We start from the raw sequence: 13,636 nt of genomic DNA on the forward strand, positions 1-13,636 counted from the left end.
ACCTGATCTAAGCAACTTGGCCCTTAGTTTTGTGTAATTAGCGGTGAACCTGGCTGTGTCTCTTGGGACCTTGCTATGGGGACGGCCTTGGGAATGTGAGAAGGCTGTCCCACACTGGAGCCCAGAGCAGCGACCTAGGGCAGGGTTCTCTACTCCCAGGAAAGAAGCATTGAGGAAAGACATGGGACAGCATTCCACCAAGGGTCAGAAAATGCCCCCACAGGCCACTGGGCTCCTCTCGGCCTCCTTCTCTCTGGTAGATTAAGGAAGGCTGAGGAGGAGAGGCCACTGCAAATGGGGGGGCACTTGCTTAGGGGGCCATCTGGGAGTGCGAGAGGCTGTGCCTCACTCTCCAGGTGAGTCAACTCAGCATGAAAGGGGTGGGGAGTGCTTCTTACAGGGAAGACCTGAAACAGGTAGAACTTAGAGGTGTGAAGCTTCTTCTCTCGTCCATAAATGGGCATGGGCACCGCGACATTTTTCAGGTACTGAGAAAACAGCACGATGAGGAAGATGGTCCTGAAACAGAAACAAACCACACCCAACCTGGTGAGCTGAGGCTCATCCCGAGTGAGGGTCCTGAAAGCTGGGCCACTGCGTGTCTCTGGGATTGGGGGCCGTGGCCAAGCTGGGAGGGTCCTCATCTAGACCCTGCTCTGCAGCACGGGCAGCATCCTGCCATCTCTGCAAGGGTGGGCTGTTGCCTGCCAGAAGCTGCTGGTGGCTGAGTGGGAGGAGAGGGAAGGGAGGCTGTTAGTCCCTGGGGGTTGGCAGATCAATGGCTCCAGCAGGTGGGGCCAATGAGGCCAGAGGCAGAGAAGGCCTTCTCTTGCAGGTCATTCTGCAGGTCCTTGTGATCAGACCACAAGAGGCAGAGTGAATGACAGTGTCCAGTGTCATCCCAAGTCCCTTCAAAGCTCTATTTAAATGCTTCAGGCCTCTTTCCAGGAAGCCTTCCTGATCCTCCCAGCTGGCTGTCCTCATCCCCTCCCCTGAACCTGCATGTCATTCTACGACTCTCATCACTGTCTCCTGGTGTCATAGGTACGTGGATCCCAGTCTTGTCTCTCTCCCACACACTACAAGATGTTTGAGTTCTGGGGCCATGTCTTTGCAGCCTTCCTGGGGGCCAGAAGTTCACAAACATTTGCTCAATGAAAATATAGGAGGCAGGGACCAGTAGTATCAACAATTGTGAACAGTGCACTAATTGTTCTTATACACTGCCTGAGATGAACTCACCGTCTGTGAGTACTAATAATGTAATAAGTAGTAAGAGTAATAAATTAAAATAGCAGTTTTCCTGCTTTTCAAGGTATCATAATGCTCATGAGAGTATTTCTAAAGCACAAGAGTTTGCCAACAGCAAGCACTCTTACTATTCTTCCTGGGTAATCTTCCACCAAAGAGAACTTGATGCCACTCCCTCCCCAGAGAGTACTTACATGGCAGCAACCCCCCAGTGGGTCCCGGCATTATTGCCCGCAGAACTGAAGAGAGGCAGGGCCACCAGGGAGATGGTCGGAGCAATGGTCAAGGGGCCAATGAAGCGCATGAGAAAGCCAATGAGGCCTGAGAAGCCCACTAGAATCTGGACACAGGAAGCGACCATGATGGCACCCTGCAACTGAAGAGGAAGAGTGCAGCTCAGGCCCCTCACAGCTTGCAGCAGGACTGTGGGCCCCAGTCCAGCCCAGGCCACCATGACAGGCCCAGCTGCTGCAGCCCACTTCTAGATCTGGTCAGCCCTAGGTGGTACATTCAGAGGCAGTGCAGGGGCAAAGCTGGACCCCAAAGGAACCGAGGAAAGAAGAGCTCTGATCTCGCTCCTCTTCCAGCTGTGGATTTCCAACGAGCTGTTGGACATTTTCACTTAATGGGAAGTTTTTCAGGGAGTTGCCTTCAAAATTATTTATTGATCACAGTGATGATGATGATGACTCAATACGAGCATCACTCAGCACTGTATCGAATATCTTGCTGCTTTATTTTTCTCTGTTTTCCTACTTTCTATTGTAGGAGTTGGCCATTTTTTTTTCTGTAAAGGACCAGATAATGAATATTTTAGGCTTTGTGGGCCATATGGGCTCTATCAAAACTTTTCCAGGTGAGCAGTAAACAAATGAGCCTGGCTTTGTTCCAAGAAAACTTGATTTAAAGGCACTGAAATTTGAATTTCATATAATTTTGACATCTCATGAAATACTAGTCTTCATTTTATTTTTTTCAACCATTTAAAATACAAAACTGGGGCTGACCCCGTGGCCAAGTGGGTAAGTTCACACACACCACTTCGGCAGGCCAGGGTTTTGCTGGTTCAGATCCTGGGCACGGACATGGCACCTCTCATCAGGCCGTGTTGAGGCAGCGTTCCACATGGCACAATCAGAGGCACTCACAACTAGAATATACAACTATGTCCTGGGGGGACTTTGGGGAAAAGAAGAAGAGTAAAAAGGAAAAAAAGGAAGATTGGCAACCGATGTTGGCTCAGGTGCCAATCTTTAAATACATATATAACCATTTTTAGCTTGTGGACTCTACCAAAACAGGCAACTGGCCAGATTTGGCTCCTGGACTATAGTCTGCCAGCCCCTGATCTCGTGGACTGATAGAATTTGCTTTACTTCTCCTGTTTTACTTTACTGGTTTGGATGTTATATGTGCTATTTTATCCCTGAAAAGCTTCTTTGCTTTCAAATCTGCTCTTTCTGAAAGTAACATAGTGACTCCCACTTTCTTGCAATTTGTGTTAGCATGGTATGTCTTTCTTCATCCCTTTACTTTTAATCCATGTGTGTCTTTCTAGTTAAAGTAGGTTTCTGGTAGACAACATATGGTTGGGTCTTGTTTTTTGATCCACTCTGACAATCTCTGCCTTTTAATTGATGCATTCAGACCATTGATGTTCAAAGTGACTATTGAAACAGATTAATATCAACGATATCAGTTACTCTTTTCTATTTGTTACCCTTGTTCTTTGTTCCTATTTCTACCTTACACCCTTTTTCTGCCTTTTGTGATTTTAATTGAGGATTTTGTATGATCCCATTTTCTCTCCAGTTATACTTCTTTTTTTTTTTTTACTTTTCAGTGGTTTCCCTAGAGTTTGCCACATACATTTACAGCTAATCTAAGTCCACTTTCAAATAACACTATACCACTTCATAGGTAGTGTGAGCACCTTACAATAACAAAATAATTCTAATTTCTACCTCTCATCACTTGTATCATTCCTGTCATTTATTTCACTTATATATAAGTATACATAAGTACATAAATAAAAACTACCATGATACTAGAAGGTGAAGTTTAAATTGGTCTAATGTGTTGAAAACTGAACTTGCCATCTCTTCTCATGGTTTTCTACTTTTTCTGCTACTACCATTTCCTTAAAATAGAGTCATTGTTCACTTTTACCTCTCCTTTACTTCTTGTATCTGTTAAGTGAGGACATTCCTATTGGTCCTGTGTTCACATCACTTTCATCTGTGGCTGGGATTGTGATGGACAATTGGCCTGCCACCATCAGTGGTTTCAAGCCTTGAGAGGTGTGTAGACTTATATAACTCAGCGAGATATGGTGAATGTACCTTAAATTCTGATAGACTAGCTCAGTGAATTTAACCAACCAATCAGTCAATTAATAAAATGAGGGTGAAATTGATAAGAACTTTTTTCTCCTGTCACAGCACTGGAGAAAGCATTGGACCAGCAGAGGGAGCTACAATACCACAGGGAAGACTGCGGGTTTGGGCTCACTGTGTTGGACACTTGGAGGTGATGTGGAAAAAGTAGTCGAGACTACCATCTGAGCCCTGGGCAGGAGGAAGCCCTTCCCTGGGCCCTGTGTCTTAGAGCATGGGTTGGCAAAGTTTTTCTCTAAAAGGCCAGAGAGTAAATATTTCAGGTTTGGTGGGCCACATGTGGTTTGTATCACATATTCTTATTTTAAACAACCTTTTAAAATGTAAAAACCATTCTTAGTTTGTGGGCAGAAAAAAAACAGACCACAGGCTGGATTTGGCCAAGAGCCATAGTTTTCTGACTTCTGCCTTAGAGGACTCCAGGTATCACAGACACAAAAATAAACAGTAAATGTATTAAAGAAAATATGGTGTCTCTGACCCTTGGGATGCAGTGCTCAATGCAGGCGCAGCACGACCCGTATCCCTAAACGTGCTCTCTCATGACTAATACTGTTCAAGACCCAGGGGAATTCTTTCCTGTAACTCTTGCCCATTGTCCTCAAAACACAGGTAACTGCTTCTGAATGTGGTGATGGTTCGTGCCCTTGCAGTGGTGGAGGCAGACACCTCATCAGAACACAGGGAGGATTTGAGCAGCGGAAGGAAGTGCTCAGGTGGGAGAAGAGAAGGATTTCCCTGTCAGGTCTGTCTTCCTGGATAATATGAAGGTAAGAGATTCTTGCCTAAGGAATTATAGTTCTCAGGAAGGCTGAGTGAAAGGGAAATCCCGCCCCTGGCACCTAGCAGGGCAGGGTAAGGCAACCCTGCTTCTCATTCTTTGCTTGGTTTTAATCTGGATTTACTAATGCCAAGTATAGGATCCCTGGAGGACAGAAAAAACAAAAACAAAAGAACGCCTCCACCAACTACATGTGTTCTGTGATTCATTCTATGATGAAATAATAAAACTAGGCTGCACTGAAAAAAAAAAAGCCTAATTTGGAAAAGGTAGTGCAACCCACAATATTGGGAGATTAACCAGTCAACCTGGAAAAAATCCAGGGCCCACCACCCTGAGAAGTGAAATTCTTAACTATATCTTGCTCTGGAATAACATGGAAAAGTTCTTTAAAAAAGCCCTGTTAACTCCAGGTCCACCCTGAGATAAAAAGAAGCACAAGGACTTGATGAGATTATTGAAGTTCACCCAAATCTGGGTGCCCTTTTGGACTGCATATGAGCGCACAGGCACGGGTAAAGGGCTGTTTTGGAGAGGGAAGAACAGCAGAAGCTGCTGGCTGAGAGTCACAAGTCCTGGCCCAGACTGTCTACTGTGATCTTACAAGTCAGTGCTCCCTGAGGAATCGGAAGTGTTGGTGGTGGAGTGCATGCTGAATGAGGACTGACCCCGAGAGAAGCCAGATGCTTCAGCTCTGCCATGGGGCTTTTGGTGTGGATGTGGCTTGGAGCAGCTACCCAACCACTCTCCCTCTGAAAGACCATTGCTGACTAGTCTTCTACTGGGTGCTGTTTAGAATTAGACCACTACTGAGTGTCACCAAATAACACTGAGGTCAGAGATCCCAATCACATTTTGACTGATGTCAGGAAAATATTCAAACAAGGAAGGGGCGATTAAAGGGAAATAGTTATATTCAGGAGAAGAAAAGGTTTTATCCAGGATGGGTTCATAGGATCCATAAGCAAGTGACAGTCCCCCCTCCCCTGGGGTGGACACCACCTCACAAGATAATCTAACTCGAGCAACACAGACTTGGATGCCACTATGTGTGTCTTTGAGTTCGAGTTCAAAAAGCACAGGTTGGAATCTTGCTAAAGGTGCTGCTCACCTAGCTGAGAAAGACTGAGACTGAAAGAGTATAGCATTTCAACAGAAGGACCTTGCTGGAAGAAGTAAGGCACGTCTAAATCCAGTCAGTGGTCCGAGTTATGTGTGATGTGACTGACTGCTGGATTGGAAAGTGCAGTGTTTTCAGGGTGCATCTTAACCAATTGAGAGGATCCAGTGACAATATGCTTATTAAATCATTTCAAAGTACCTTGGGGAAGGAAACACAAGAGGGTTTAACAGTGTTACTTTTGCTGCCCACTATTTAAAGGATAGCAGAGAATGACTCAAAATCTCTTTCTCCAACAGAAGCAAGGGAATGGGCTAAGAAGGGCTCCCAGTGGGTAAAAAGAAGGATGGCGGCAGAAAGACAAAATACTGTATCAAATAACACTCCTTTGCCCTTTACATTTAAAATAAGTTGGAAATAAGAAAATGATTTCGTAGCAATATTTCTAGATACATCTTCAGTCTGGGATGAGAGATGCCAGCACCAGAGTTTATTCTACCAAACTGAAGCATGTCTAATAAAACTGGACCCAGAGTATACTGGGCTGTATTGTATGGAGAAGTATTTCACAATGTGAAAATAGCCAATTCCTACTATGATGCTGGAGTATTAGGATGTGATCTGTTGCTTGAAATTTTGTGTAAGATTAAGATGAGTCATAGACTAAGTATGAAATATGTAAGCATTTCCAAGTAAACCTATTTTCACTCTCCATCCATTCCACCCTAATCCCTCTCTTGCTCATCACCTTTTTTATTTTCTTCATTGTTCTCATGATCTCTGAAATTTTCCTTTTCTATTTACTTATTGGGGTATTTGTCGCTCCCTCCCATTCTGCCTGCCACATACACACACTAGTGTGTTAGCTCCATGACGGCAGGGTCCTTGTCTGTCTTACCTACAGCAGTATCTTAAAGCCTGGAATCTTGCCCAGCAGTGAGCTGAACAACGCATGTTGAACAAATGAGTCAACTCGGGAGCCCCTGTTGAGTACCCCTCCATTCCTCCCACCCACTTCCCCTGCCCCATTACCTCTCGGATCCTCTTCTGCCATTCCTCGATGAATTCAGGAGAGCTGGTGTTTACCTGGCTGGCATTGAGTGTCCACTCGGGGCATTTCCAGGCAGGAAGGGACAGCATGGCCAGGGAGGGTGCCACAAAACCAAATGTACCTCCCTGGAGAATGGGCAGCCTGGAGGAGGGGAAAGGATGTGGTTACCCATAAGATCATTTAGTACTAGTCTGTCACTGGCCCCAATGGGTGCCTTTTAATCCCAAATCCTACCTCAGTTTCCAGGCAACACATGACCCCTGTTGTTTTTGGTTTACAGGGAACTCCTGCCGAACTCCAAGTCAGATCCATGAACTCTGCTACACTTTGGACAGGTAGGAGAGGTGGGGAGGGGAAAGACAAGCAGACCTAACCCCAGTCCTGGAGAGGCAAGCCCAGGAGGAGAGAGTCAGGTGCTAGGAAAAGGTCTGGAGACAGCACAGAGCTCAGCGAACACAGGTGGTGGGTGCCGTTGTCTACCCCAGTCCCAGAGAATCTTCCCTGACCAAGGATCAAAGCACAGCTCACACATGTGGAGTTCCCCACTGACAAGAGATGCACAGCCTAGAGTCTGGGTTGCCAGAGTCCTCTGTGTCTTCAAACTGAGCAGCAGACCCAGACCTCCACCTTCAGGCTCCTTTTGATCACATGGACAGAAGAGGACAGAGGTCAGTTGTCAGGGTGTGTCCCCCATCCAGGCCCCTCTCACTCCTGGTCGGTGTCTCACTCTGGCCTCTGTGAGAACTTCTAGCAGTGCCTCCCTGGCTTGTCCTCTCTTCAAGGTGAACACGGCCTCACAAGTCAACCTCCACCAACCCTCTCTTACTAGAGGTCAGAAGCTATTAAGTCTGCCCGCCCTGGATGCTAGAATTTGGAGGAGTGGGGATGGAACAGGGGTACCCCAGCCTCTTGATTGCATTTGTCAGCATGGCCCACCCTGGTCAAGTACTTTTTCTTAACAATACTAGCTGGGTATTTTTGAACTCAGGATTCCATGAAGACAGCTTAAAGAATTATTCTGGAGAATGACTGAACACATTTTATGCAATAAAATATAAAGTGTATGAAAGAATTTTATTGCCTAGGTGGCCTTTGTGTCCTGGCTGAACATTGGAATCAGCGATGCCTGGGCATCACCCTCAGACAAGTTAACGGGCTTGTCTAGGAGCGCGCCCCAGCAGGGCGAGTGCATAAAGCTCTGGGTGATTCCAACGTGCAGCCGGGGCCAAGAACAACTGATCTAGATGCATAAATCTAGACCCATAACACTCCAAAATAGAATGGAATACATTGCACACACAGGGCAGGAACACACGGGAGGTGGTATGAGTATGTGTGAATAACTTTTTTTAATTTAAAAATTATGAATCTAAGTACCTTGACAGAGAAGGGAAACATGCTATACTTAGATCATTGCAAACTTCCTTTTGAGCTTTTAAAATGAACATAGATATCTTTGTATAAGGGTATAACCAGAGAGTACATCATATAGGACTTATGTTTTAATTTTTGGCTGTAATTCTCTATGCACATTTCATTCATTCAACACATGTTCTTTGAGGACCTGCTATGTGGCAGGCACAGGGTGCCCCAGGTATTGGGGATACGAGGGTGAGGAAGACACAGCTCCCACTGCTATTCTAGTTACGCATTTCTGTTAGTCTTCGTACTAACAAACTAACCGTGTATAGTAACTGCCTCTCAGGGATTGCTTTGAACACCTTAGCAAGCACTTTCAGGGAGGCTTACACACACCCCACCATGTTTGTATGCTACCACTGCCTCAGCCATTTAGGTATTACTGGATTCTGTGAGGTCAGGGATTCATTATTTTCTTTTCCATCCCTCCAGAACTGAGCCTGGTACCATAAAAAACCTACTGACATTGGATTTTATTATTATGCTTTTTAGTTTAATAGGCATGTGATGAAACCATAACAAATGTTAATTTGTGTTTCATTAAGTCATAAAAGATGTGCACTCATTCATGTGATTTCATGTCTCTTTTTCCTGGCCATAAGCTGTCTATTCATTACACAGAAGTTGGATACTGTCAAAATACATTTATAGTGATTCTTTATTTACTATAGTGAGCTTGGTTTTCATTTTTAAAAAGTGTTTTCTCTTATCATATGCAGGAATTCATCCCTAACTCAGAAATTATTTAAGGGAGTATTTCAAAATTTTCAAGTGGCTGAGCACTTTTCTAACTCTGTTCATGTTATTTTCTTTCAAGATTATTACATGTAGTTGGGATAATATGATATGGACTTTCTGCCTTTTTGTAATTGCCAAATACCTTTTATGTTCATGGGAAGATTATTTTTTTTCATTTATTTGCTTCAGTGTATTATCGTGTCCTACCTTTAGGTTCACACAATGTATCAATAAATTCTTCCCTCATCATTCTATATTCAGAACTTCCAACTCCATTCTCATTCATTCCTCTCTCTCTCCTCTCCTCATTTCATTAGCATTCCCATTTCTTTCTCATAACTTCTTATTGGTACCCTTTGATATATGGACAGATAGATAATAGATGGTAGATAGATAGGTAAATAGATAGATAGATAGATAGATAGATAGATAGATAGATAGATGGATAGGTAGATATAGAGACAATAGATAGATAGACAGACAGATCTCTATGTACTAATTGTGTTTCTGCTAGGTTTTCCATTGTATAGTTTCCTAGTGGCTGTTTGAGATATATGCATTCAGTGTAATTACCAGGCTTTAATAATTCAGCATATCTCTTACCTTTTATGATGACCTTAATGTGTATCTCAGTGCTCTTTTAAATTTCATATTAATTTCATCTGCTACCATGATGGCAACTCCTTTTTTTTTTAATTTGCCCATGAGTATGATTCACATTTACTGTACATGTGCTTTCTGACTTAAATGTCTCTCCTATAAAGTACAGGTTATTGATTTAAAACTCAGCCTCTTAGAATGAGAACAGCCTGTGAAATATATCCAGCCTTGCACTGTCATTTTATAGATAGGGAAAATGGGGCCCAAAGCCACAGAGTTATCCAGGACAAGTGCTTGGGTCTCCTCACTCGTCATCACTGGCCCATGACACTGATTAAGAGCACATTGTAGACCAAAGGCAAGTTTGAATCTGGCTCTGCCTTATTAGTGTGTGACCCAGGCATGTTGCCCAACTTCTGCAAGCCTGTGTCCCCTTCAATAAAATAAAGATAATAGTACTCTCCTCAAGGAGTAGCTGTGAAGAAAAAATATGTATAAATGCTCAGCCCAATGCCTAGGGCATAGCAGAGCTCAATAAGTAGCAGTAATTTTCATTCTTATTCCCTCTGAAATGTGTGGGTACTTCCCAGGAAGGTAGTGCACATCAGGGCATTCTCTTAACATTTCCCCTAAATAGCAGATGTTATTGTGTGAGCCTGAGTTTTACTGTTGTTTCAGCTTTTCCATTTCTTGCAGGTTGGTTCTCTAAGATTTGTCTTCTATGATCCTTGTTTTCTTTTGTGTTGTTGGACTCCAGGTGCTTGGGCTGGTCCAAGGCTGCATCTCTGCCTCAATGACCCCTTGCTCTGTGGCATCCACTCAGCCCCTCAGGTAGCACGGCCTTACCTGCACAGCCCTTCACAGCTTTCACTTTACTCCTCTGTGTTGTTTCTTCTGTTCTAGCTGTTAAAGTAGATAGTGTCTGTCTACTTTAGGGGCTCACGTTAACATGTAAGGATCAATGTCTGATGCACAGCTCTCTTCACATGGTGTCACAACATGTGTCAATTGGGATGGAGTTGCTTTTATTGGATCTACTAATTATTTTTAAGCTTATCATTCTAGTTGTCAGGTGGATTTCAGATCCTTTTTCTCTCTCTTTCTCTGTCTCTGTTTCTTTTTTTGTTAGATTTTATTTGGAGGATGTGCTCTAATAATGTGCCACAAGTCATGACATGCTATGAATTAACTTTAGCTATTGATTTACACTTCATCTTGTTCTAAATAGGATCTATGGGGACGTACAAATATGATACAGTAAGGACCTGCCACTCTATACTCAGACCTTCCAATTACGTGTTCCACTTATTCCTTCTCCCTCTCCCTACCCCATGTCACACACAGCCAGCCTCGTGAACCATTACAGAAAAAGCCATTCTGGGCTCAGATGGATTGAATCTGGGTGCAAATCTCCACTGCCACCCTGATAACATCCCATAGAAACATAGGCAGACTCTCTCTGTCCATCCTACTCCTCTCTCCACCCTTCACCATCTCATCAGTCTGCTTACGTACAAACAAGAGAACACTCCCGACCATTTTCCTTTACAACAGTGACTTGCATGTTTTCTAAGAGATGTAAAATGTCAAAATCTGCAGCCTCAGGAATGTATCCTAAAAGTCTGATAGGATTAATATTTTAGGTTGGCAAAGCCACAGAAATGTGTCCCTGGGGGTCATATTAACATCTAAGTTTATACAGTATTTAAAAACTACACAACACTTTCATTTTGATATCTCAAGAGTACTTCAGGGTGGGTAGGGTGACACTGCATTGTCTGTTTATGAGGAAACTGATGCCCAGGGGAAGCCAGTGGCAGGGTTCAGCTGGGAAGTGGGGGAGCCCTGATGAGAAAGTGAGTCATGGGGCCAAATTGTAACAGTGTGTTTGTTATAAGGACAAGTGACAACAGGAATTGAAGTAAGAACATTCAACTTGAAAGGTTTAAGCTAATGATGAGGTGGGACATTTTTCTCCTCTCTTTGTAGTCCCATTTTGGCCCATCAACCAGGAACATTTAACCTTTTGGACATATTGGGAAATTAAGCCTCAACCCTTCTCTCTGAGCTCTCATGTACTCCTGTTAAAGAAAATATTATTCATGACACTTGTTAAAGATGTTAAGGCAGATTTTATTCAAAGGGAGGGGCGCTACAATGGGATTTTGTGATGGGCAAGAGCTTGCTCAAGTCCCCATACAAGAAAAAGTAAAAATTTATAGCCAAGGAGCAGGGTGGGGGTCAGTGGATGGAAAATTACTAAGAGGAAGTCTACTGGATTTAGCAAAAGGATACTCATTGTTGATGTTGTGACTTAGACACTGTGACTAGATAAACTCTCCCAGTTAAATGTTAAACAGACAGAAAACCCAGCATGACTTGAGCCTGTACAAAATCCTGCAGAGAAAGAGGAAGAGGACATAGGCTTTGGACATCTTAAAATCACATTGGAAACTAGAAGACAATGAAACAATGCTTTCGAAATTCTGAAAGAAAATTATTTCCAACCTAAAATTCTATACCCAGCCAAGCTATCAATCAAGTGTGAGAGAAGAATCAACACGTTTTCACTTACACAAAGTCTTACAAAATTTACCTCCCATGGACTCTCTCTCTGGAAGCTACTAGAGAATTGTGTTCCATCAAAGAAAGAGGAAGATATGGGAACAAGAAATCTAGACTTGAGAACTGACAGGAAGGGAATTCCCAGCATGAGGATGAAGAGGCATCTGAGGATGACAGCTGAGCACCAGGCACAGGCAACCACCAATCCAGACTGCAGCAAGTCGGAGCGCTCCAGGAGAAGTTCACCAAGAAGATGAAGCTGATCGACTGCGCAATGTGAATGAAATTATTAAGAGATTCAGACAACAGGCAGAGAGTCTAGAATTCAATTAGAAATAAGTACTTAGAAAAGTAAGCATACTAAAAACAAGAAATATTTTAGCTCCAGGGTAAACAAAAAGTTGAGCAGGAAAGGAGCTTTGTGATTCAGATCTGAATAGCATCATAGTCATTATAACATAAGCACCGAATATTGATCTGTGCTGGGAGTGTGGGAGAACAGGAGGATGGGAAGTGTGCTTGTATGTGGTGGGAGGGAGGGACTGTGAGAGAAAAAGAAATTATACTCATCCATGTTGGCACATCAACCAGTAATGCCTAAAACGGAAGTGTATTAGTTAGAGACTTGGAGGAAAATGCCTAAATAATCAGCTTGGAGGGATGAGAGTGCTTGCCTCTGCCTGGAAGAAAAGCGGGGAGATCTCTGATTGGGGATGGGGGAGCCTGTTCATCTGTCTTCTTTAAACCCATAACTACTCACTCCCCTGAATGTGCCTTTGACACCTGCTCCCAAACTGTCAGTGGACTGGGGGCCATTGTTCCAGTCCCTCCTTCTGTTCTGCACTGAAGACATGCACACCTGCCTTCTCTTGTTTTTATGGGCTTTAATACTGATCATCACAGGGAAACAGATTGGGGAAACAAAGATAAAAGCAGGTGAGGTGACAAAGATTGTCAGAAGTTGTCTCAAGGCGGGGGTCTTGCTCCATAGCTCCTTGCTTCCCTTCCAAGATGATAATGGGCAGCCTTCTGGACTTTTCCTCTCAGGCACAGATTCAAAGCTGTGGCTCGTGAAACACACCCTGATACTTTTCTAAAAAAACATTTTAAGTGGTTTTTATTTTTCCCAGTTATAAGTAACAGATGAACTTTGAATAAAAATGAATGGAAAGTAAAGAGAAATAGAAAGAATAAATTTGTCACCCTAATTCTACAACCCAGAAATAATCATTAACATTTTTTTCAGTCTTTTCGTATCTTTAACTAGATAAGCTTTATCAGCACACATATAATATGTACCTTTCATATATAATGTATATCACCCAGAATAACCTTTAACATTTCTTCCAGTCTTTATTCTGTCTTTAACTAGATAAATGATTATCAATACACACAAAATTTATACTTCTCATAATTACGAATTACATTGGTCACTATTACAATAATGAAAAGCTCAAAAAAAACTTATATGTCCTTTAATAAGAAATAGTTAAGTAGGCTAGAATATATTTATATATTCTAGAATTTAGAAGACTAAGTGGACATTTTTTAAAAAGTGCTATTGTGTAAGTGTGTTTATTGAAACTGAAAGATATGTGCAATGCATTGCATATGTTTATAAAAGGGGGTGGAGTGTTTTTACCCAAATTACATTTTTTTAATTATTAAAAAAGGAAGGGAGGGTGCAAAATTGCCTGTATGGTACAATCCTTTCC

The 13,636-nt window shown here is 42.9% G+C and overlaps 1 protein-coding gene across 4 annotated transcripts in view; it reads right to left on the reverse strand.

Moving 5' to 3' along the window:
- The window catches only part of LOC124244034 (solute carrier family 23 member 1-like), a 53,740-nt gene that overhangs the window by 25,797 nt on the left and 14,307 nt on the right, over positions 1-13,636 (reverse strand). For all 4 annotated transcript variants that reach the window (XM_046670240.1, XM_046670241.1, XM_046670238.1 and 1 more), the window contains 3 exons: positions 6,581-6,740; positions 1,446-1,627; positions 399-519 (listed from right to left, as the gene is read on the reverse strand). In XM_046670240.1, coding sequence (XP_046526196.1) covers positions 399-519; positions 1,446-1,627; positions 6,581-6,740 — 463 coding nt within the window. The remainder of the gene's footprint in view (positions 1-398; positions 520-1,445; positions 1,628-6,580; positions 6,741-13,636) is intronic.

The sequence above is a fragment of the Equus quagga genome, chromosome 8 (genome assembly GCF_021613505.1).
Source record: "Equus quagga isolate Etosha38 chromosome 8, UCLA_HA_Equagga_1.0, whole genome shotgun sequence".
Classification (NCBI taxonomy): Eukaryota; Metazoa; Chordata; class Mammalia; order Perissodactyla; family Equidae; genus Equus; species Equus quagga.